The following is a 26575-nucleotide window of genomic DNA, read 5'->3' on the forward strand; positions in this document are numbered from 1 at the left end:
TCCTTGGAGGCCTCTTGCAGGGCCGCACTTACTGGATCTGTGATTAGAAGGCATGCCTGGTTCAAGGAGCAAAATCTGCCTGATCATGTTAAAGCTAATTGTTGGATGCCCCTTTACAGCATAATACTCTGTCTGGTAATAAGGCAAAAGAGGTTTTAAAGAAAATGGAAGACAAAGCTAAATCTATGCAAACTGTAAAAGATTTCTTACAAGTACAGCCTCCCAGGTTCAGTAGGCACTGGCCTACTAAAAATTGGTCCTTTCCTGTGTCCAGCAGAGCCTCTCAAGGCAAATCCAGTCGCTCAGAAGGCTCTAGATACCAATTCACAGGGTCAAAGCAATGGGGTGCCTCCACCTCCAAATCTGGAGGAAACAAAGCACAACACTACAGTAAGCAGTCTCTGACTTCCCTCTACCATCACCAAGCACTTATCCTTTGGCAGCCCCCTTGGGGGGAAAATTAGCACTTCATGCTCAAAATTGGCAGTTAATTACCCAGGACATGTGGGTATTAAACATAGTATCCCAGGGGTACAGATTTCATTTCCATACTTTGCCAATTCCAAATGGTTGTCCAGATCTGCCACAAAATCAATGGGCAGAGGCTCAGAAACAAGTTATGTCCCTCATGGATATGGGGGCTATTCAGCCAGTACCAGAACAGGAAAAAGGACAAGGTTTTTATTCAAGGCTGTTCCTAGTACCCAGAAAAGACAATGCCTGGCGTCCAATACTGGACTTCTCGATTTTGAACACGTTCCTGGACATTCCAAAATTCAAAATGCTGACTTTACAACAGCTACTGCCTATCCTGGGCAAGGACGCTTGGTTAGTGACTCTAGACTTAAAAGAGGCATACCGGCATATCCCAGTAAGGGAATTGTGCAGAAGATACCTCCGCTTCAATGCAGGTTTTATGCATTACCAATTCTCTGCACTGCCCTTTGGCTTATCTACTGCGCCCAGGGTCTTTACAAAGTGCCTGGCACCAGTAATTGCATGTTGCAGACAAAGAAGCATACATATTTATCCTTACTTGGACGACTGTCTCATTCAAGCAGAAAACAAGGACATTCTTCTTCAACATCTGGCATATGTAAAAAGGCTTCTAACATGCCCAGGGTACACAATAAACGAAAAGAAATCACAAGTACCCTCTCAAAAAAATGACATTCATGGGTGCAAGCTTGTATACAACTGCCCAGATGGCTTACCTTATGCCAGACAAACAAAGGCAACTGGCTATATACTTCAAACAGATGGCAACAAAAGCCCAGTTATCTGCAAGACAAATTCTGCAGGCTTTGGGGTTCATGGCATCCTGCATTCTACTAATTCCACATGCAAGACTGCGTATGAGGAAACTTCAGTGGTACCTAAAAGGTTTATGGGAGTCAACATTGTCACAGTCTGGAAACGATTCCCCTCATTCCCTGCCTGCAACAGAAGTTTCTTTGGTGGGCAGAGACATGCCACCAACACAAGGGACTGTCATTCACTCTACCCCCTGCCACCCAAACCCTAACTACAGATGCTTCAGACTATGCTTGGGGGCCCACCTGGTAGGGAGATGCATTCAGGGCATATGGAGCCCAAAACAAATGCATCTGCATATCAACCAGAAAGAGGTGCTAGCTGTTCAGAATGCCCTGACAGCCTTCAAGGACTTACTTCATCCAGGACAACTAATGATAAAGATGGACAACACCACGGTTATGTGGTACATAAACAAGCAGGGGGGTACACATTCCTACCCCCTTTGCAGACTAGCCATGGCATTGTGGAACATAGCCTTGACTTACCAAGTGGATCTTCAAGCTCAATTCCTGCCAGGAAAACAAAATACTCTGGCAGACGACCTAAGCAGAAGTCTTATGGACCCACACAAGTGGAAACTGGATCCACAAGTCTTCAGCATGGTAATACAGAAATGGGGGAGCCCAGACATAGATCTATTTACTTCCCCCAAAATTATCAACTGGACAAATTCTGCACAAGGCCTTATCACAGACAAGCATGGAAAGTGGACGCCCTGTCCTTCAGTTGGAAAAACCTATCAGTCTACGCCTTTCCCCCTCTGCCTCTTCTCTCCAAGGTCTTACTAAAGGTCAGACAGGAAAAAACAAAAATTATCCTAATTGCTCCGGACTGGCCTCGCCAGCACTGGTACCCAATTCTAAGGAATATGTCTCAACTCCCTCCTTGAAACTTGCCTCAAACACCTCATCTACCATCTCAGCAGAACAATCAAATTCTGCACACTCAGCTCCAAACTCTGAACCTTGCAGCATGGCTGATCATGTAATTATTCAAACAGCACCTCTCAGTAAATCTGTTATGGATGTCATTTTGGAAGCCAGAAGGCCTAGTACTAGAAAATCTTATGCTGATAAATGGAAAAGATTCTGTGCTAGCACAAGGAATGGACACAGCAAAACCAAATATCCCTCAGATTTTACAGTACTTGACTGAGATGCTTGACAAGTGCCTATCCTTCTCCTCAATAAAAATCCATGCCTCTGCCATCTCGGCTCATTACAATACGGAGCCTCCCATCTTTTCTCATCCTCTGCTAAAACAGTATCTTAGAGGGGCCAAAAATTTAAGGCCTCCCAGAAGATCGCCAACTCCAGCATGGTACCTCAATTTTGTGCTGAAAAAACTCATCCTGCCTCCTTTTGAACCAGCAGCTACTGCGGATATAAAGTTTTTATCTTGGAAAACAGCTTTCCTTTTGGCAATCACTTCAGCAAGAAGGGTTTCAGAACTACAGGCTCTCATGGCTTTGGAGCCTTTTATTACATTTTACCCGGACAGGGTGTCCCTCAGGACCAATCCTTCCTTTATGCCTAAGGTGGTATCCACTGTGGCCCTTAACCAAACTATTCACCTGCCAACTTTTTACCCAAATCCGCAGAACAAGGGGGAGCGGATTCTGCATTCATTGGATGTACACAGACAACTAAGATTCTACTTAAACAGGACCAAATCTCTAAGAAAGTCTGAGCAACTACTGGTGGCATTTGCTTCAGGATCAGAGGGGAAGGCTATATCACAGCAGACTATTTCTAAGTGGATAAGCCACTGCATTCATTTCTGCTACTTGCATCCTGGTAAACCTGTACCCAAGGGAATCAGGTCACATTCCACCAGAGCTGCCTCTACCTCAGCAGCCTTTCTCAGAGGAGTTCCAACCAAAGACATTTTAGAAGCTACTACTTGGAGCTCTGTTCATACTTTCACAAAGCATTACCATTTGTCTCTCTTCTCTAAATCCAGGACAGGCTTTGCCACTGCAGTTCTGCAGGGCCTTATAGCCGCCCCTAATGCTATTTAGTTCCATCCTCCCATCCATAGCTTTGGGATTCTACCCAAATGTAATGACTGCAACAGTGAAACACGAAGAAAATTGTACAGTTGTGTACACTTACCATAAATGTAGATGTTCGAGTGTATTCACTGTTGCAGTCCGGGTTACCCACCCGCCATCCCCCTTTTCTATAACTTCTCTTTTCTTCACTATACTCTAAAACCTTTGTGGTGAATTTGCTTTTAGATTAAGGTAAAGTTTATGTTGCTAAAAGTGCATTTTCATATATTGCTGTTTATTTTATATATATATATATATATATATATATATATATATATATATATATATATATATATAATTATATAATTTGCTCCCCATTTGGGGGCACCTGACATCTGGGGCAAGAAAAACTGAATAAAATGGCCTCGGCAGCATGTTTTATACCCCTGACGACCTGACGTCATGGAAGAGGAGACAGCAACCGACGCAGGACCCAAGACTTTGATATTCAGGCGGACTGAGGGCAACCTGCCAGCAGATTACCCAAATGTAATGACTGCAACAGTGAATACACTCGAACATCTACATTTATGGTAAGTGTACACAACTGTACTTTTAGCACTTGCAGCACAGCTGAGGATGCAGATATTGCAGTGGCCTGTGATGTCTCATTGGCTTTTGAGTCGCCATAAGCTTTTGGACTCTATTCTAATGTTAAACCTTTGATGTTATGTAGTCCTATCTCGCCACAATTCTTGCGGAATGGGTTCGGAGCCGATATTCGGCTCTGACTCGCCCTGTATTAAAGCTCAAGAGCTTTTTACTGGCTCGAGGCTAACCCTTATCCCATGGTGGCTCAAGGCAATTCTCCAGATCTCGTTTGCTGCAAAAGCTTCGAGGTTGTGTCTTACTGGCTCAGTGGCTAAGTAGAAACATTTTTTTACTTATTTAGTCCTTTTCTATCATCTTTTCTGTCATATGTATATCTTAATAGTTTCTTCTTTATTGTGCTTCTGTTTTTTGAAAGTTTTCAACCCTTATTCCCCCTTAGGACTGTACAGCCTGTTTAAATTAGAGGGCCATAGTGCCCATTTAAGTTGGAGGGCCTTTCCTCCCTGTGTGTGAATATTAAAAAAAAAAAAAAAAAAAAAACTTTCTTCTTTAACTATGTCTAAAGATAAAGATACGGATCATAAGGATCAATCTGATATTATTAATCCTCGTTCATTCTTTACTCATGGGTATCGATTCCGAGCTCGGAACCGAGCCGGGCATTTTCCAAGCTCGCGTCAGCTTCAAACTCTCGAGCTAAACTCTTACCAACAATCCCCCTCTCCCTGTTACCTCAGATTTAATTTGCCACGTTGCCATTCGGTTGTGTCAAACTACTTCTTTTGAGCTAAGTACAGTCAGTTGTTTAATAGTTTTACAGATTATTTTTCTGTCAGGAAAGTTCATATTTTATTGTCTCTTACCCTATTGCATCTAGCATTCATAATTTCTTCAGGTTTTTCTGCTCCTTTCTTTACCACCTTTACCGCGAGGTATTCTCTCTTTACCATCATTGATAATCTTTTTCCCTTTTCTCTCATACTTTCGGGTACTCTGTTGTACCATTACTGGTACCTTTTCTATTGTTTAATTTGCTGTCATGGCAGATAAAAAAGGTCGTCCGAGGTTTAAGCGGTGTTCTGATTGTGGACACAAACTGCCTACTTCTGATGCACACTCTTTGTGTGTTTATTGTTTGGGAGTTTCCCATTTGTCTGTTGACCCATCCTGTACTATTTGTGAGAATGTTTTTAATAGAACCTTGTTGGAAAGGAAAAACAAGCTGTTACTGAAGGGACTTCTAAAATCTCCCTTTTCAGAGGCTATTTCTGGGTTGGAGGCCTCAACCCCTCCTAGAACTTATAAGAAAACCTTGGATGTTCCTTCTAAGGCTTAAATCCTTGCCTTCATCCTGGCTCGGGACTCCCGCCAACCTATTCTCCTTCTTCATTTCCTTTGAAGTCCATGGATATAGCACAGTCTTCCCCTTCTGCGGTTCCCTTTATGGATCTCACTAAGGAACCGCAGTTGCCTTCGTGGCAGGAAAGTTTTGCTACGACCCAGTATGACAGTTGTGACACGCATAGTTTGCTGTCCCACAGCCATCCAGGGACTCCGGGTCAGCAGGCTGAGCCACTTAGGGGAGGGGTGACCCTTGTCCTAGACATGCAGTCCTCTTCGGGTGGACCAGCTTTCCAACTGATGGAGAAGGCTTTCGCTGCTGCTGGCAATACCGGACTGCCTATACCTCCGCCCTCCTCTGGTACACTGGTTTCACAAGTCGCACCTAGCGGTCACCAGGTGCAAGGGCCGCAGGACATATTCCCTCAGGAATCCCCTTTTCCGCTTTCTTCACCAGCTTCTAACGTTGAGAAGGCCCACAGGAAAAGTTTGTGTAAGAGGAAGCACATGGACTCCACAGAGGAGTCCCTCACCCAAGACACAGATTTCGATGAGGGGGAAGGATCCCCTCGGTCTCCCACTGAGGTATCCTTTGGTGATATCTTTGAAATCCTGAAACAGAGAGGTGACTGGCAGCCCTCTAATCTGACCTCTGAGGAATCTGTGTTCCTGCAGGCTTTTCGCACCCGGCCCCCTACCTCTTGGGTTACTCCACCTGCTGATGACCTTATCCGGCTCATCATGCAGCGTGCTTGGAATGCTCCTGATACCATCAAAGCTATTCCCCAGAGGCCAGATACGATCTTGTCCCCTCCTGCTTCGGATCCCCATTGGTACAAAGGTCTTCCTATGGATGCTTTGGTGGTGGTGGCCGCAACTAAAAAGGATCTGGCAGAAGAAGAAAGCCAGACTGTCCATCCGCCTAGCAAAGAGTCCCGGGCCCTGGACAAGATAGGGAAGCATGCCTTTGCTTCAGCGACCTTTAATGTCAGGTCCCTGAATTATATGGCACATTTTACCAGGCTTCAAAGGGATCTAATTTCTGAGCGCTCTGAAACCTTGGCTGGTGCCGTCTCTGATGAGGTCTGTGACAAAGTGGCCTCTCAGCTGGCCACCATTGAATCAATATCTAACTCCTCTATGCGACTGATATCTCACGAATCAGAAGGAGAGCTAGAGCAGTGGGTTCAGCTGCGGTCTTGAGTCGACACGCCTAGTTGCGCTTGTGCAACTTCGCGGAACCCTTTAAGCTTTCTTTTCTTAATGCCCCCATTGAGGCCTCCTCGTTGTTTGGGCTCAAAGTTAAAAGCACACTGGCCAGATGTGAACAGGATGATAAGACCCTTTCTGCCATAGATGTCTGTTATTCTTCTCCTCAATGTGCTTTCTCCCAAAACCAAAAGAGTGGGAAGATATGGTTCAAGAAATCTCAGGGTCCTTTCCGTGACACACAGGCCGAGTTCTCCCCCAGAGGCAGAGGGGGAAACTCACAGGGAAGACACTCCTTTCGGGGCAGAAGGGGGTCCGCATAACCAGGGTTCCAGGGATTCTTTCCCTGGACAATCCTACCAGCGGTCCTGAAGAGCAGCCCAACTCCTTTCCTCTGGAGGTGTTTCGGGGACGTTTCTCCTTGTACCCTTCTGCCTGGCTAACCATCACCACTGATTCCTGGGTATAAAGGATTATAACCACAGGTTATCATATCCCCTTCGATCTTTGTCCCATCCCTTCAAAAAATCTTCCCAACGTTCCACCCAGTCAAAGGGAAGAAGCAGCACTAGAGATAGAAAAGCTGCTAAGAAAGAGAGTCATCCAAATAGTACCTCCAGACCATTTAGGATCCGGATTCTACTCAAGACTATTTTTGGTGCCAAAGAAAACCGGGGACTGGAGACCAATTTTGGATCTCAGTGTATTGAACAAGTTTGTGAGAGTACAAAAATTCTGGATGGTCACAATACAGTCTATCCTCCCACTTTTGGAAAAAGATGATTGGATGTGCTCTATAGATCTTCAAGCCCTTCACATAAAGGTGGACAGGCCATCAAGAAGATTTCTGCGCTTCCGTGTGAGAGCCGGTCACTACCAGTTCAGAGTACTGCCCTTCGGACTCTCTACAGCCCCCAGAGTGTTCACAGAGTGCATGGCAGTTGTCACAGCTCACTTGCAACTTCAAGGATTCCAGGTGTTTCCATACCTAGATGACTGGCTTATTTCCGCCTCCACTAGACATCTACTGGAAAATGCCCTGGCATACTCTCTCCTCGCTGCTCAAAGGCTAGGTATAACCATAAACTGGCAAAAATCCAATCTTACCCCATCTCAGTCAACAGAATTCATAGGGGTTATCTTGGACACAAAAAACTGCAGAGCTGCTATTCCAGAGCACAGAATTCTAAGGATAAAGCAACAACTAATTCCAATCCTTTCAAAGGAAAAATCCATGGCTGATTCAGTTCTACAGCTGTTGGGTTCCATGGCAGCCTCCATCACCATTGTTCCCCTAGCCAGGTTTCACATGAGGCTTCTACAATGGCTACTGCTCACCCAATGGTATCCTTTTCAGCATCCACTTTCAGCCGTGATTTGAGTAACCCACAGGTGCAAACAGGATTTAAATTGGTGGATGACGCATAATCTCTCACAATGGTCTCGCCCCTTCTCCCCCCAGTAACCCAAGGCCACAGTGACCATGGATGCCTCCCTGATGGGGTGGGGGGGGTTATGTCAAGGACAGACAGTCCAAGGCACTTGGTCCGAACTGGAGGCCCGTCTGTATATAAATTTTCTAGAGCTGAGGGCGGTGCTTTTGGCGTTGCAAGCATTCCATCCCCTGCTGCTGTATGGGACAATTGCAATTCAATCAGACAACATGACGGTGGTCTGGTAATCAACAAGCAAGGTGGAACCAAATCTTACCCCCTTTGTCGAGAGGCCATGGGGATATGGCAATGGACGATGGCTACCAACCGCTTTCTTCTAGCAATGCACATTCCCGGGACTTCCAACGTGATAGCAGACAGACTCAGCAGGTGCATTCTTCAACCTCACAAGTGGTCCCTGAATCTCTTGATAGCGGTGGAGATCTTCCACCGCTGGGGCCGTCCTCGCTGCGACCTCTTTGCATCCCCGACCAACTACAAATGCAGCAACTACTTCGCCCTGATTCCCCCTCCAGAACAGTCACCCAGGGACGCTCTAGTCCACGATTGGCCCTCGGGTCTTCTTTATGCATTTCCACCCTTTCCCCTAATTTCCCAGTTTCTGAATAAAGCCCGTCGATTGATGAGCAAGGTGATCCACATAGCACCATATTGACCTTGACAGATTTGGTTCCCCTTCCTTTGGCCTCGCCTACTAGATCGACCATGGATTTTCCATCCAACCCCGGAGTTGATCTCGCATCCACAGAACCTGATTCATCCCAACTTGAACAGCCTGAAGCTCACTGCTTGGCTACTCCAATTCCCTTGATTGCCAGGCAGAATGATCTTTCTTTACAAGTACGTGATATTCTCATTGCTTTTCATAAGTCTTCCACTAGAATTACTTGTCTGAGCAAGTGGAAAAGATTTACCTGTTGGCTGAAAGATAAACAAGTAGACCCCTTTTCAGCACCAGTGTCGATAATACTAGACTATCTGGCCGACCTGTTTCAATCGGGTCTATCGGCCTCTACCATTAGAGTTCATTTGGCTGCAATTTCTAATTTTCATGAGGGTGTCCAAGATTCCTCTCTTATGTCCCATAAATTGTGCAAGACCTTCATAAAAGGTGTGAATCATCTGAAGCCACCTTTTAGAGAACCTATCCAAGCATGGGATTTATCTTTAGTTCTACAAGCTCTGGCAGTGTCACCTTTCGAACCAGCCTCTTCTTGCGACCTCAGGTATTTGTCATGGAAAACCTTGTTTTTGGTTGCCATTACTTCTGCCAGATGTATTTCTGAGCTTCAAGCCTTATGTATCAAGAGTCCATACTTGATTTTTCATACAGATAGAGTGTCTCTGAGAACTAATCCGTCATTTCTGCCTAAAGTGATCTCTGAAATGTCCATTAATCAAGCCATTGAATTGCCAGTTTTCTTTCCCAATCATTCAAACGAAGGAGAGTATTGCCTACATACCCTAGATATACACAGGCAAATCCGTTTTTACTTAAACAGGACTAAACCCTTTCGTAAATCTGACCAGTTATTTTTGGCCTTTTCTGGACCTAGATTAGGATCTGCTGTTGCTAAGGTCACATTAGCTAGATGGTTGAAGGACTATGTGACCTTTATTTATACACAACGTAATATCTCATTGCCTACTACTATGAAAGCTCATTCAACAAGGTCGGTGGCAACTTCTGCTGCCTTCCATTACAGAGCTTCTTTACATGACATCTGTGCAGCTGCAACTTGGGCTACGCCTCATACCTTCATCAATCATTACAAATTGGATTTGGCCTCCAGGGGAAGAGCATTTTTCGGTTCTATAGTGCTCAGGAATGTCCTTCCATGAGAGCCTCCCAAGAATAGAGGTAGCTGGGGACTCTGTCCCATGCGTAAGGAATGAACGAGGATTAACAATATCAGATAAAGAAGTTATGTCTTACCATAACGTTCCATCTGTATTGTTGATCCTCGTTCAGTCATTACGACCCTGCTTCCCCTGCCTGTGGTTTCTAGTGGATCTCGCCATCCAGTTTTCTTAGGTTATTTGACCAGAGGGTAGCCTCTACCTTCTTTGACTTGTAAACTCAATCTAAGGTAACAGGGAGGAGGGGGATTGTGTGTATTGTTTCAGGATCAGAGGGGAAGGCTATATCAAAGCAGACTATTTCTAAGTGGGTAAGCCACTGCATTCGTTTCTGCTGCTTGCATCATAGTAAACCTGTACCCAAGGGAATCAGCTCACATTGCACCAGAGCTGCCTCTACCTCAGCAGCCTTTCTCAGAGGAGTTCCAACCAAAGACATTCTAGAAGCTGCTACTTGGAGCTCCATTCATACCTTCACAAAGCATTACCATTTGCCTCTCTTCTCTAAATCCAGGGCAGGCTTTGCCACTGCAGTTCTGCAGGGTCTAATAGCCGCCCCTAATGCTATTTACTTCCATCCTCCCATCCATAGCTTTGGGATTCTACCCAAATGTAATGACTGCAACAGTGAAACACGAAGAACATAGTACAGTTGTGTACATTTACCATAAATGTAAATGTTCAAGTGTATTCACTGATGCAGTCCGGGTTACCCACCCGCCATCCTCCTTTTCTATAGCTATATATACATACATATATATATATATATATATATATATATATATATATATATATATATATATATATATATATATATATATATATATATATATATATATATATATATATATATATATATATATATATATATATATATATATATATATATATATATATATATATATATATATATATATATATATATATATATATATATATATATATATATATATATATATATATATATATATATATATATATATATATATATATATATATATATATATATATATATATATATATATATAATTTTTTTGCTCCCCATTTGGGGAGCACCTGACATCTGGGGCAAGAAAAACTGAATAAAATGGCGTCGGCTGCATGTTTTATACCCCTGATGACCTGACGATGCAGGACCCAAGACTTTGATATTCAGGCCGACTGAGGGTAACCTGCCAACAGATTACCCAAATCTAATGACTGCAACAGTGAGTAAACTCGAACATCTACATTTATGGTAAGTGTACACAACTATACTTTTAGCACTTGCTGCACAGCTGAAGATGTAGATATTGCAGTGGCCTGTGATGTCTCATTGGCTTTCGAGTCGCCATAAGCTTTTGGACTTGATTCTAATGTTAAACCTTTGATGTTATGTAGTCCTATCTCGCCGCAATTTTTGCTGGATGGGTTCGGAGACGATATTCGGCTCCGACTCAGCCTACACTAAAGCTCGAGAGCTTTTTACTGGCTCGAGGCTAACCCCTATCCCATGGTGCCTCATGGCAATTCCCCAGATCTCGTTTGCCGCGAAAGCTTCGAGGTTGTGTCATACTGGCTCGTTGGCTAAGTAGAATGATTTTTTTACTTTAGTCCTTTACTACCATCTTTTCTGTCATATATATATATATATATATATATATATATATATATATATATATATATATATATATATCTTAATAGTTTTTTTCTTTATTGTGCTTCTGTTTTTTGAAAGTTTTCAACCCCTATTCCCCCTTAGAACTTTACGGCCCGTTTAAATTAGAGGGCCACAGTGCCCGTTTAAGTTAGAGGGCCTTTCCTCCCTGTGTGTGAATGTTATAAAAAAAAAAAAAACCTTTCTTCTTTAACTATGTCTAAAAATAAAGATAAGGATCATAAGGGTCATTGCCCTTCAGGCTTCACAAAATGGGGCAGGTGTGCGCAGAAAATGTCTGCATATATTGTCTGGGCAAAGCCCATTTACAGGAACCTTGCACCTTCTGTGACGCTTTTAATACAAGAGTGTTAAATGAAAGGAAGAGAAAGCTTATTGACAGGGGTCTCATGACCAGTTCCTTCCAGGAACAGCTGGAACTTGGACAGGCAGCTCCAAAATCTTCAAAGAGAAAATCATAGGCCCCAACTTCGGAGACGACCAAAAAGTCTAAAGCGTCGGAACCAAGGAGTTCCGGTTCCAACTCTGCTTCATTTTTGGTGCAATCTATTCCATTGGTTCCAAGGCAGTCTTCGGTACTGAAGGTTTTGGATGACATCGAGACTGTATCTCCTATTTTGAGATCTCCTATTTTGGAGAGAAGGTCTCCCTCAGTCTCCACCAGATCCTCCAGAACCCTATCAGATGAGAACATTGGGAGGGTGGTAAAGAGGTTGCTTTCAGATCCAGATCTGGCTAGAAAATTGACCCGTCCAGACCCAAAGGTCTTGGAGCCGTTCCCCGTACTGATCACTGTTCCTCCTCTGACTGCTTTGCTCTCGGAGCCTATTACGTCAGGTTCCTCTCTCTTCGACCCTTTGGCTCCATGGATTCAACCTGTTTCCTCAGAGCCAATTACTGTATCCTGGATGGCTCAGTCTGGAGCCGAGGGTTCTGGGAGCCGACGTTCTCGTGTCGACTCCAAGGGGGACAGTCACCCTGGGTTCTCTTCGGAACCGACCCTCCCTCTTGGAGCCTCGCCTCAACTCAGCTCGGCTCCCACTTCTGCTTCGGGGCCATTCCCTCTTGCTAGGGGTCAACCATCCGCCCCCTCAGAGCGGAGGTCTTCTTCGGATCGGGGGGGAGGCTTTCGAAGCTATAGAGAAGGCTTTATCCTTTGCCAAAGCCATTCTTTGGAACCTGTGCCCCACCAGCAGCAGGCAGCAACCTCTTCCCCCCTGCCACCCCCACAGCGTAGGGAACCAGAGGCCCAAGTAAGCCCCCATTGGAGGCGCCCCGTCTTCCAAGACCTCCCCAGATTATCCCACTGGAGAGCTCCCTCGGAAGAGATTATGTAAAAAGAAACATGTCGACTCCCCTGAGTCTGTCACATCAGACACTGATTTAGAGGAATTAGAATGGTCCCCTAGATCTCCCTCTGAGGATGTCTCCTCTGACATTATAGAAATCCTTAGACAGAGGGGTGATTGGAAGACCTCAAACCCTACTGAGGATGAATCAGTGTGTCTTGAGGCCTTTGGCTCCTGACCTTCCACCTCTTGGGTGACACCGCCTTATGACCAACTTTTGGGGGTCATTTCGCAGAAAGCATGGACTTCTCCAGATTCAGTGGAAGCCGTCCCAAGGAGGCCAAACAAATTTATGACAGCACCTGAAGACAGGTCTTTGCTTAGCAAGGGAGTTCTAGTTGATGCTATGGTGGTAGTAGTGGCCACCAAGAAGGAATTATCTCAGACGTCTTCTAATATCCATCCTCCAAAAAAGGAGTCCAGGACGATGGATAGGTACGGGAAGCGTATTTTTTCTTCAGCAGCATTTACACTAAGATTGCTGAATTACCTGACTCATTTCACTCGTCTTCAGAGGGATCTCCTGAAAGAGTTAGGATATACCCTCCAGGGTTCAGTAGCACCGGGTTCCATGGACAAGGTTTCCACGCAGCTCTCCACTTTTACTTCCATAACTAACTCCTCCATGAGGCTGATCTCATATGCGGCAGATGGAGCGAGCAGGGCAGCCGCAGCAGGAGACATTCGTGGATATGTCTTTGTAATTTTACAGAATCCTTCAAGTCTTCATTCACTAACGTTCCCTTTGATGGTTCTTCTTTTTTTGGACCCCAAGTGAAAGAGACTTTGAATAGGTGCGAGCAGGAAGGAAAAACCTTATCTGCCATTAGAGTCCGTTTCTCGCTCCCGTCCAGACCCTATCCCGAGGGTAATACAGAAGGGAAAATGTGATTCCGCAAATCCCAAAAAGGTTTTCCTCAGGCACAAGGTCAACCTTCCCCCAGGGGCAGAGGAGGAGGATATAATGGTAGACGCCGCCCTTGCTGCAGAGGAGGTCCACAACATCAGGGAGACAGAGAAGCTTTCTCTGATCGTCCCTTCCATTGACCCTGAGGGGTTTCCCAACTGTCCATCTCTGGAGGCAGTCGGGAGTCGTATATCGCTGTACCCAAGCACCTGGCTAACTATCACTCAAGATCGTTGGGTACACACAGTAATATCCAGAGGTTACCTGATTCCCTTTATTTCCGAACCCCCAACAAACTGGTCTTTTCCAGACGTACCACCCATCCAACTAGGCCGTGCAACATCAGAGGTCATCTCGTTGCTACAAAAAAAGTCATCCAAGAAGTCCCCACAGAGCAAGTAGGATCCAGGACTTACTCTCGATTCTTTTTAGTTCCAAAAAAGACAGGGGACTGGAGATCAATTCTAGAGCTCAGCAGACTCAACAAGCATGTAAGAAAATCAAAGTTCCAAATGGTCACTCTGCAGTTGATATTTCCCTTTATCGGGGGGAAAAACAACTGGATGTGCTCAATCGATCTCCAGGATGCGTACTACCACATCAAAATGGACAGGCGCTCCAGGAGACACGCTTCCGGCTGGTAGCCAGCCATTTTCAGTTCAGATCACTGCCCTTTGGCCTCACTACAGTCCCCAGAGTGTTTACCAAATGCATGGCAGTGGTAATGGCTCACCTGAGATGTCAAGGATTCCAGGTGTTTCCGTACCTAGACGACTAGCTCCTCACTACTACCACCAAGCATCAGCTCATAAGGATCAGGGACGAGACTCTATCCTTGTGCGCCAGCCTAGGCATCACTGTCAGCTTGCAAAAGTCAGTATTATCTCCCTCTCAGCATGTTGTATATCTAGGCTCAGAAATAGACACAACCACCATGTCAGTAAAGCTAACACAGGAAAGAGTGGAATCTCTACGCAGTCAGATCAGATCCTTATTAAACAGACAAAGAGTCCAGGCCAGAGTAGTCCTTCAAGTCCTAGGGACTATGGCTTCCGCCATCTTATTAATTCCTCTTGTTCGTCTACATGTGAGGATTCTCCAATGGATGCTCTTTGCACAATGGTCGATGCAAGACCTTCCATTATCTCACCAGATATTAACAACAAACGCATGCAAAAGGGATCTGACATGCTGGTTACACACGAAACAACTTATCATAGGTCGTCCACTTGTTCTTCCCCAAGAGAAAGCAGTTTTGACCACGGACGCTTCCCAGATAGGGTGGGGAGGACATTATCTGGGATAGACAGTCCAAGATACTTGGCAAAACCATGAGAACCACTTACACATCAGTGTTCTGGGGATGAGAGCGGTGCTATATGTGTTGCAAGCACTTCACAGCTCCCTTCCCACTGGAACGATTGCGATTCAGTCAGACAGCATGTCTGTTGTGTGGTACATAAACAAACAAGGGGGAACCAAGTCTTACCCGCTTTGCAAAGAGGCCTTAAGAGTTTGGAAATGAGCGATGGATACTCAGCGCTTCCTGATAGTAACACATATCCCAGTGAAATCCAGTGTAATAGCAGACAAACTCAGCCGAGCAATTCTGAGGCCTCACGAGTGGTCCCTGAATCCAATAGTTGCGAAAGAGATCTTTCACAAATGGGGCCAGCCTTGCTGCGATCTATTTGCCACTCACCGGAACACCAAATGTAGCAGCTCCTTTGCCCTCATTCCCCATCCGGGGATGTCACCCAGGGATGCTCTAGTTTCTAGTTCACGATTGGCCCCCAGGACGTCTCTGTGCCTTTCCTCCCTTTCCACTCATACCCAAAGTAATACAGAAAGCAAGACAGTTGAGGAGTTCCTTGATCCTCATTGCTCCTTACTGGCCTTGACAAGTTTGGTTTCCTTTCCTGTGGCCCTACCTTTTGGAGGAACCATGGATTCTGGATCCATCTCCAGATCTCCTGATTCATCAGTCGGGATTGTTCCACCCATCTATCCACACCCTCAAACTGACAGCATGGCTGCTCCATTTCCACATATAGCCAGGTGCATTCCCTTATCTCCAACGGTTAGACATATCCTAATTTCATCCCATAAACCTTCCACTCAGAAACTGTATTCTAGCAAACGGAAAAGGTTTTCCCTTTGGGCTACAAACCGGGGCTTAGATCCATATACAGCTCCTTTATAATCCATTTTATCCTTCTTAACAATTTTTCATGAAGGAGCGGCAGCCACTACAGTTAGAGTTCAATTAGCTGCCATTTCAAATTTTCATTTTGGCTTCATGGGAAATCCAATCATGCAACACTTCCTTTGTAAAGCCTTCTTAAACGGAGTTCTTCTTAAGCCCCCAATAAAACAACCTTTAGAACCCTGGGACTTAAATTTAGTCCTCTCATCTTTGATGTCTGCACCCTTTGAACTATCCTCGTCGTCAGACTTAAAATTGTTATCGTGGAAAACCCTGTTCTTGGTAGCGATAACATCGGCTAGGAGCGAATCGGAACTTCAAGCCCTATTTGATTTCCTTATATTATCTTTCACAAGGATAGAGTCTCTCGTAGGACAAAACCCTTCCTTTCTCCCTAAGGTATACTCAGAACACAACCTGAATACTACCATTGAGCTACCTGTGTTTTTTTCCAAACCACCCTAATAAATCAGAATATAGACTTCACCAGCTAGATGTCCACAGGATACTCAGATTCTATATACACAGGACCAAAAAATTTAGGAAATCTGATCAATTTTTTGTTTCCTTTTCTGACAAAAGAAAAGGCTTACCTGTTTCAAAAATTACTCTTTCAAAATGGCTTTCAGATTGTATATCCTTTGCTTATCAACAAGCTGGGAGACATTTACCATTAAAAGCTAAAGGTCACTCTACTAGGGCTATAGCTACTTTGTGCGCCTTTAGATCTAGGCTCCCAGTTGATACTATTTGTGCAGCAGCTACTTGGGCAAGACCACATATGTTTGTCACTCATTACAAATTGGATTTGGCCTCCCGGGACAGGTCATCCTTTGGGTCCACTGTGCTGAAGAGTCTCTTCACTTGAGGTGCTAGGGACCCTGTCCCATCCAGCAAGAATTACGGCGAGACAGGACTACATAACATGAAGAAGTTATGTGCTTACCATAATGTTCCATGTTTGTAGTCCATCTCGCCTATATTCTTGCGTCCCTCCCTCCAACCCCCTTCCTGTTTCTGGGGGATCTAGTGGACCTTTTTTTGGGGTTGCCTGACTTTGCTCTTTATTGTCCACCTGGAATGGATTATGTTTCTAATCCCTTCCTGTATTTTCCAGCTTCTTTCTTATTATTATTACCGGATAGGTATTCATTACTTTCTTGCAAACTAGATCTGGGGAATTGCCGTGAGGCACCATGGGATAGGGGTTAGCCTCAAGCCAGTAAAAAGCTCTCAAGCTTTAGTATAGGCTGAGTCGGAGCCGAATATCGGCTTCGAACCCATCCAGCAAGAATATAGGTGAGATGGACTAAAACATGGAACATTATGGTAAGTACATAACTTCTTTTTACTGGGCCATGGAGTGCTGAATAGTAGCCCCCCTTCAGCTTTCTCTAGTCATTTTTGACATCCTGACCTGTCCCTTTTTCTGTTGTTAGATACTTTGCTTGTGGGCTGGGCAACTCACCTGATCTCCCATACATTTCTGAGAATGTGCTTCCTCCGTTGACCAAGATGCATATCACCCATTTGGAGCTGAGGGCAGTATTTCTTGCCCCAAAGGCTTTGCAGAAGAATCTAGTTCCAGGTCTTTTATTTAGTCAGACAACCAGTCCAGTATCTGATACCAGTGTTAGCTAGGAGGGCACAAGGTTGTATCTCCACCCATTCCTGTGTAGAGAAGCAGTGCTCAGCTAGCAATTAGCAATAGACAGGAACATTACTTTCTCACTATTTCACATTTCCCTGATAGGAAAGGTAGTGGTCGACACCCTGAATGTCGCAAAAAATGAAGAGATATTCCCTTTTGCTGCGGTGAACTGTCCAATAAATAATCCACAAACCAAAAGACAGCTGGTTCACCCAGGCTAACACTGTGCTGAAAAGCAAATAAACTGTATGTGCAATCCAGTAATAAAAGTTCTGTTAAAATCCAGAATTTAATGAACAGAATGAAATAAAACAAAATAAGAACAAAAATAATAAAAGTTAAGTCCCTTGTCCAACGATAAGCACTTTCGAATAGTTCTTCATATCGTATAATCAAATGGGACATTCATCTGTATGTATAAGCCAGTCAGAATTATTCGCCCAATGAGAATATCAACACCAAGGTTCCAGCCAATCCATGTTTGGATTTCTCCATCTGATTTGCATAAACCAGGTTAACAATCCTATTTTCTAAATGGATGCCTCACACAGCTTGCTAATGTTCACTACTAATGAAATATGCAAAGTAGGTGATGTTAGTAACCAATAGCACTTCCAGAAGAAGTAACAGATGAAGCAGCTAGCTTTCATGCATACTTAGAAGCATGCCTCACACTAATGTATTAGAATCAGAATATGCAAAATAGGTGAACTAAACAGCCAATAGTGGCTTCCAAGAAACAGCAAAAGACAAATCTGCTAGCCTTCATGTATTCTTATTGAAAAACTTGTCAAATAATCCCAAAAGCAGTTCTTTACATATTTCTAATATTCAATAGAGGAAAAATGGCACGAACAATAAATAGATGATCTAAGTAGACAATAGTGGCTTCCAAGGTGCGGCAAAAAGCAAATCTGCTGACTTTCATAAATTCCTATTATGAAACTTCTTTTCTTTTATCTAATTAACCCAAAAGAAGTTTTTCACATATATCTGATGTCCAGTGATGGGGATGACAAAAAAATAATATATATATAGTAAGCATCGCTATCAATAAAAAATAGGCGATGTCATTACTAAAATTTCAATTCCCAAGACAGGAATATAGCAGGACAATTACTAAGTGACAATAAATGTCAAGGCTCCATGTCTTGCATGGCCACATTTGTACCTCGATAAATTCACATGGTGACTGCCTATAAGTTTTTCCTGAGAAGAGTATAGGTATGTTATTTCACTCTAGCAATGTATGCAGGTTTCAGACTTCATTTCATCCATCCAAAGTCAGTATATATAAGTTTCTGACTTCATCCCATCCATTCAAGATTAATGGGGAACTTTTACTAAAATTCCACCATCTCTGTTCAGATGTTTATCATACTGTCCAGTTTTGTTTTGATGAAACCAGAGCAGGAAAGATATGGGCATACATATGTCGACAGCATCAAATCTTCTAATCTTGACACTAACATAATCGAATTTAATCAAACTTCCATTAGGACATAAATGCTCTATAAAGCAAAATAATAAGTATGTTATTTCACTATAGTAATGTATGCAAGTTTCAGACTTAATTCTATCCATCCAAGATCAATATGTATAAATTGTTGACTTCATCCCATCCATTCAAGATCAATAGGAGATTTTACTAAGATTCAACCATGTCACTTTAGATATTTATCATTCATCACTTATGATCTCGTTAGCTCATGGTCGATCTGCATCTCTTCAAGACAGGTTTCAATGGTATAACACTATTCAACCCCGGATGTTGATCAGCTCTAAGGTTTATTATCCATTTGGTTTCCCTAAGTTCAGTTATGTTCTCAATATCCCCTTTTTTGGGCCAATATGTATGGTCTCTATAGCTTTATATGAAAACAAGTGATCTTTATGCTGACTGACATGATTAGCTAGGGCATTGTGAACATCTTGGTTCACAATGTCCCTTTGATGCCTCTGTATGTGTTTCTTAAGCATTTGGTTTGTTTTGCCTACATAAAATGACTGGCATGATCTACATGTAGCCAGATAAACAACATTGCTCGTGGTACAGGTTGCTTTGACATCAAATATATGAAGTCCCTTTGTTCTTGGATGCTCAAACTTGTTGCTACTATCTGAGTACAAATATTGCAATTGCCACACATGAAAGTCCCCTTCTGTCCTTGAATCCGCTTCATCTTTTATGTATTTGTGCACAATAATCTTTTCAGATTCCTCTTGTTTTTGTAGCAGAAATGTGGTCTTTCTCCCACAGGTTGCTTTGACATCAAATATATGAAGTCCCTTCATTCTTGGATGCTCAAACTTGTTGCTACTATCTATCAGAGTACAAATATTGCAATTGCCACACATGAAAGTCCCCTTCTGTCCTTGAATCCGCTTTGTCTTTTGTGCACAATAATCTTTTCAGATTCCTCTTGTTTTTGTAGCAGAAACATGGTCTTTCTCCCACTATATCTTTCAACTGGGAATCTTGCGTTAAAATCGGCCAAAACTGTTAGATTATGTGCTGAATGTGATAGTTATCCGTGCTATAAGTTAGAGCAAATCTGGTCAGTGTATCTTTATCCTTCTTCGTATCTTCCTTTTCCTGCGTTGGTAACCTCGTCTTTCCCCTTTTAGCTTCTTTCTTTCAAATTTTCCTGTAAAAGACTCACCTCTCTATTACGTGTGTCCTCTCGGTTACAACGTTTATAAATCCTATTAGTTTAATTTCTCATAATGTTTCTGGAAATATGTCTTGGATGCATACTGCTTTTCAGCAGATAATGGTTACGCCAGGTACTTTTCCTGTGTAGTTCGATTTCTAGTTCTCCTATTTCATTGAGCATAACATTAACATCCAAAAGCTTACTGTGTGTTTAGAATAGTTAGAGCTAAAAGTCAAGAACGAGGTGGTTGTATTCAAATAATTATGGAAGAGTTGAAATTGCTCTGTACTTCCTTTCCGTAAGATGAACAAGTCATCTACAAAACGCCAATAGTACAGAATGTTATCAAACCATGGGTTGTCAGTATTTAAAACAAATTCCAACTCCCATTGAACTAAAACTAGGTTCGAATAACTATTGGCACAGGGGCCCATGGCAACCCCCCATTTCTGCAACTAGTTTTGTTCACCAAATAAGAAAAAGTTATTCTCCAGAATCAACTCAAGTAGGTCACGAATAGTTTGAGTCTCTAATGCATTCTTCCTTACAGATATTAGTCTTCTTATTGAATTTATACCGGCTTCATTCGGTATGGTAGTAAAAAAACTATTGATATCTAATGTGGTAAGAAGAAGGCTAGATTTATCCATTATTGCTTCCATCACTGGATGCAATTTATGAAGGAAGTCATCTGTGTCTCTTAACACTGTACCATGATTCTTTAAAATGTCTTTCAATTCTCTTTCTACAAATAGACATATTTTCTGTAATCCAGCCTTGGCCGGAAACAATAGGACGTAATGGTGGATCTTGAAGCTTTTTATTTATCTTCGGTAAGCCATTAATACTGGGAACTGTAGGATTGGTGACAGCTAAGAAGTTAAATAGATCTAAATCAATTTGCCTTTGTAAAACCATATTATGTAGATATGATATAACTTTATGTATAGCTCGATTGACATCCAAAGGTGTAACAGCAGTATAAGTTTTCGAATCCTTTAACATTTCTTCCATTTTACTGAAATACCATGATGAATCCATAACTACTATAGCTCCACCTTTGTCTGCTGGTTTCAATATAACTTCTCTATTCTGTTGTAAATGCTGAATAGCTTCCCTCTCTTCTGAGGTTATGTTACTGAAATGTTTGGTACGGGGATCCGACTGCAATTTCTCTACTTCATTGGTACATAATCTTGTAAATAACTCAACTGTCAGGTGGCTAACAGGTACAAATGTGCTAGGTTTTCTTGGTTTCTTGTTGAGCTCCCGTTTGTTACCAAATATATTCTTCAGTGTAACATTTCGACCAAAACATTTTAGATCAATGACAAATTCACTTAAATCAGATCTAAAAGAGGGAATAAAAGTCAAACCTTTTTGCAATATTGACTGTTCGGCTGCTGTTAAAACACAACTGGATATATTCACCACCAACGATTTGTTCACATCAGGAGGTTTTTCCTCTTCTGGTCTTGGCGTCGTGATATGTTGCTTGTATAATAATTCTGCTTCAGAAAAATTGGCATAGTAGTGGTGACTGGTAAGTGGGCACCCTTTAATTTAGGTATAGCCCCTGAAGTAGATGTTTCAGTAGTGTTAGTTAAAATGTTGTCAGAACCTGGAAGTTCCTGCTCTGCTGAGAGTTTCTGAACTTCACTTTCAATACGTGAATTATCCACAAAGTTAATATTACGTGTCTCCAGATTTACTTTTCCATTACTAAAATTACTGTTACTAAATGTTGGAACATGTTGTCTCTGTCTAACTAATTGTTCCTCCCTTGGCCATTCGAAGATACGCCCATGCTTAAAATCCAGTATAGAATTATTATACAAGCAACAGATCACAAACCTTTTCTTTTATCTATTTTTATATTGTGATTTTACGTGTATTTGTACTTTGGTTGTACTTCGTTTTGACTACTGGATTTAGTAAAGGATTTCTTATCATCCAGGCTCTGTCTTGTTGGATACCACCCTGCATCTGCTGTTTTCTTTAGTTTTTGGTTTTTGCTTTTTGCTTATTAAGTAGTGTGAAGTCTATTTTTATTTTTTGGCTTGAGCAAACATTTTTGCTAGTGGCTAGGAGGAAAACTGATGGACTGTGTGGATACTTATGCATCCGAGGTGTGTGTGTGTTTATTTGTCTGTGTGTGTGTGTGTGTGTGTGTGTGTGTGTGTGTGTGTGTGTGTGTGTGTGTGTGTGTGTGTGTGTGTGTGTGTCAGTCTCACAGACCAGCTCAAATATGAGATTTTGCTAAAGAAATTGTAATATTTGATTAGTGAAGAAGAAAAACCCAATTAAGGAGGAGGGACCTCTCAGTTCAGTTGGTGTAGTAAGAAGATATCTGTTATTTTACAGTCTCCTATCATTATGCAGTTTATTCTGTCCAAAAGATGCAACTCACTGATTCCCATAACCAGAGAGTACAGAGTCTGTTGTGCACTTCTGATACAGGGATACTACAGAATGCATCAGGAGGGGATGTGATGTACATACTCGAAGTTATGAGACCTCTGAAAAAAAATGCTATGCAAGAGTCAACAGAAATGAGATTACAGCTGTTACCTACTGCAGAGAGTATCCGCAGTGGTGGTGCTGCAGTAGCGTTGTGGCCTCACAGTAAGACGCTGTCCGGTTCGATTCTCAGCTAGAGCGTCTTCTGCGTGGAGACAAGTGTAAATGGGCGAACCTTCGTTGAAGGTTGTGCGTCAGGGCTGGCAACTCGGCATGTAAAAATCAACTGCCAATCATTAGCGGATCGGTGTTCCGCTTTGGCGACCCCTAACCAGGAAAAGCCGAAAGACACAACAACCTACTGCAGAGAGTCCACTCAACATGTGTTAAGATATGTAAAATATGCTTGACACTGAAAAATTAGATAACAGAAATGACAGCTATCCTACCCATTGTTAGGAAAGGCCAAAATGCTGTCACAGAGTATGGCGATTGGCAAAAAGGTTAATGTATTTATCTCGCAGACACAACCTACAGGGTTTGATTTTGACCTTTGGTCACTGTCTAGATATTGGTTGTGTGTGTAATTGCCTGCATACCGATTGCTTACTATGTACTTATGAACCTCCAAATTGGTCTGTCATGTATCTAGGTAGCATCTGGATGGTTTATGTTGGGTCTTGTTACAAACCGCTGTCACTTTTTATGTCTCTGATTTAAATGCTACTTAGCTGCACCACATTGTTAAGTTTTTAATGTCTGAACCATGGAAACATTTATTTTTTGAGGTTAAGCTCTTAAACTTGCATTACTGCCACCCATTTTGTATGTACTAAAACATTTCATATTATAGTTAGTGAGTGTGTCTAAACTAAAAAAAAAGTCAGTTTATCAGCTTTCCCGATTTTTTTTTTTTCATTAAGGAAGGGATGCGCCTTCTGTTTGAAGGCCAGCAAACTCTTATTTTCTGTTTGTGAGCTTATTAAACGGACTTTGTAAAACTTTTGCTTTCATGACACACTTCTGATGATTGCATGTTTTCTTTTGCAGCCTGTCTTCAGATATCCTAGATGTCAGTATCAGCAGCATAGGTTCTTCCACAGATTCTCCAGCAAAGGTCAGCACAATGACAGACTCACCAGTCACATCTTCAGATTCATGCTCTTCGTTTCTTCCAGTAGATGACCTTTCACCTAAGTGACCCTATTTGCTCCTGGGTCAGCAGTGGACTTTGTGCTTTTTTCTTTTGTTTATTGTACAGTGTGGTAAATAATTTAAACAGACACTTTCAACATTTGTGATCTTTCATCTAAGCAGAGCTGTTTCATGAAGTGTGTACTGCCCAAGTTGGATTTCTTCCTAAAACCTGCACATTTCAACAAAGAAGACAAAACCCTAAGGTGAATAGTAACAACACATTCTTTGGTGTAAATGGACTGCATACCTGATTTGTATATATATGTATATTGTAGAACCCCTATGCTGTACACCAAAAATGTTCGATAACCCCAGTGTTTTACTGCTGTTGTCAAGATGACCATGTCAACTGTCCCAGACGTGTTAAAATGTCCTAGCAGAAACATTTTGTATTATATCTCTGACTGTCCACCTTATATACTAAATGTTTGCCTTTTTAAACTAGTTGAAAACAAAATTCTAGGTATATCCAGTGTCGTGCATACTGCACTATACCATAAATCTGATATGTCATTATGTTGTTAATTGTGTAAAAAGTGTTGGTCTCATTAAATTAGATGTAATATTTTTTTAAATGTTTTTTTTGTTTTTGAAATGTTAACTATTGCTAATTTTGCAGTTGTCTGTTATTTAAAGTGCAACATATGATTTACCAGAATTATAAGTTTCTTATTTTTCTTGGTTTGTATGATTGCATTGAAACCAGGATCTGCTTTACTTAGCACAAACACCATAGAGCTTTTGTTTTAATAATAGCACTAATAAACTGTATCCTTTCTGAAAATGTTGACATAACCTGTGCTTCAAAATGAGCACAACTTCTGGCAATATTTTGTGGTGAAGAAAAAAAAATCAGTATTTTTGTGCAAGATTTAGAGAACTTTGTATAGGTTCCAGTTGTCTTTATGTGTATATAAGTGTTATTTTTGTTTTGTTTTTGTCTTGATTGTTGCAAGAAGCACCTTTTACAGGTCAATAACTACTGGTATATTGTCACCTGTGCTATCTTTTTTTTTTTTTTTTGCCTGTGGAGTGTTTATAGAGTTCCTCTTCCTAAAATGTGCATATTGTAAAGTAACAGAAGGTAGTGTATGATTCATATATATTGTAATACATTGCTCATTATGTATACAAGCTGACAACTTTAGTATTGTATGTGTATAATTCATAGTGATACTTAAAACCATTTCATCCACTGGTTTAAATAAATTATTAGTTGTAAAGAGACCTGTGGCATTGCAGCATTTTGTAAATAAATGTAGTATCACTCTTTTAAGTGGTAAAACCCTCTGCAGACTGTTTCTGTGCAGGTTCACATGTGAACAGAGATACAAGCTGTTTTGAAGGTTATGTAGAGATAGAACCAAAAGATGGAGGATATCCTTTTGAAAGCCAGTCTTAAACTGACGTAAGTGATTCAGTCCATGGTGAAAACCATATACTTAAGTTACTTGCTGCTGAGTAGCAGTTAATAGTGTGGCTTCTTAAATAAAGCCGACTTTTTATTACCAACGTTTTTTTTTTTCATTCATTGTCACTGGTATATTATAAACGTGAAGCACCACAGCCCTGCTTAATATATAATCTTCTGGTGGTGCATTTACTCTTCATTTTTTGTAATCCTTTTGTTGTGTTGTGCAGGTTGGAATATAACAGCTGTGACAGTGCATCATCCCCCCGTAGACTTCACTCATTTCTATCCACGCACAGTTGTCAGTCAGAGATATGGTTTTATTTCTACTGGAGAGGGTCACCAGCCCTAGCTTAATGGTCAAATGAAGATGGCTGGAGACAAGAGGATTAGGAAAATGAGTAGCTTGGGTGGTTATGGTGGTCCTAATGAATACATGCTGGCACATACTGTTATAGGCTAGTGCCTGCTGATTGTTGAGCTATAAAAGGGCCTGTGCCCCACTTCCTAAAAGTAGCAGTTACCCATGCCCACCTGGGTGCTTAACTGGTCTCTGTTATGAACTGCACTCTCCACAGGCACTTTACACCCATCCCCACCCTGTCAAACCTTACTGTTCCTCTGTCACCCACACCAGTTCCATCAAGTGCCTGTAATACTAATTGAAATCTGGTCACCTAGGTTGCAGTCAGGTCTTTATCCCTGTATACCAATGGCACTGGCTGTTTAGCTTATTTAGAGATCTCTTAAAGCATATGTGCCAGTTATGACCTGACATGCACTGTTACAAGAGTATGTGTGTATCAGGTCTGTCCTAGAAAGAAGGAAGATCTGACCATTTGCTGTCCTTTTTATGTGTTCATGGAATCATGAAAAGCAGGAGAATTAACACCAGAATTGCTATTTATTGATGATGCTTGGATTTTTAACAGATTACCAGCAGCAGTGATTTCGACTATTTCCATCCAGTTACAGTTTTAGAGGGGTGCATTATTAAGTGATACCATATTTACAGATACTGTGCTTTTTGAGTTACTGGTTCAGAAGAGTGATATTCATGTATGTGGTGTCCTGTGTGTGAATGGTAATAGAAAGAAAGAACCTTGCTTTTGAATACCTTGCATGTAAATAGAGATTGATCACTTAACTGCAGGACTCAGATCATCTGTGTGAGAGTACATCTGAGAATCTGAAGTCTGTGTTTGTTAAGCTAGCAGGTGGACTGGGATAAGACCCTTTTAAACCATGGCACAGGCCAGAGGCTCATTACAAATTACAACAGTACTGAACTGAG

The 26575-nt window shown here is 42.1% G+C and overlaps 1 protein-coding gene across 1 annotated transcript in view; it reads left to right on the forward strand.

Annotated features, from left to right (window-relative positions):
- Positions 1-25097, forward strand: part of LOC122790034 (P2R1A-PPP2R2A-interacting phosphatase regulator 1-like) — an 849731-nt gene extending 824634 nt beyond the window's left edge. The window contains exon 10 of the mRNA XM_044057585.1: positions 23724-25097. Coding sequence (XP_043913520.1) covers positions 23724-23874 — 151 coding nt within the window. The 3' untranslated portion in view covers positions 23875-25097. The remainder of the gene's footprint in view (positions 1-23723) is intronic.
- Positions 25098-26575: the final 1478 nt, after the last annotated feature.

The sequence above is a fragment of the Protopterus annectens genome, chromosome 15.part0 (assembly GCF_019279795.1).
Source record: "Protopterus annectens isolate FY-2018-M chromosome 15.part0, PAN1.0, whole genome shotgun sequence".
In the NCBI taxonomy this organism is placed as follows: domain Eukaryota; kingdom Metazoa; phylum Chordata; order Ceratodontiformes; family Protopteridae; genus Protopterus; species Protopterus annectens.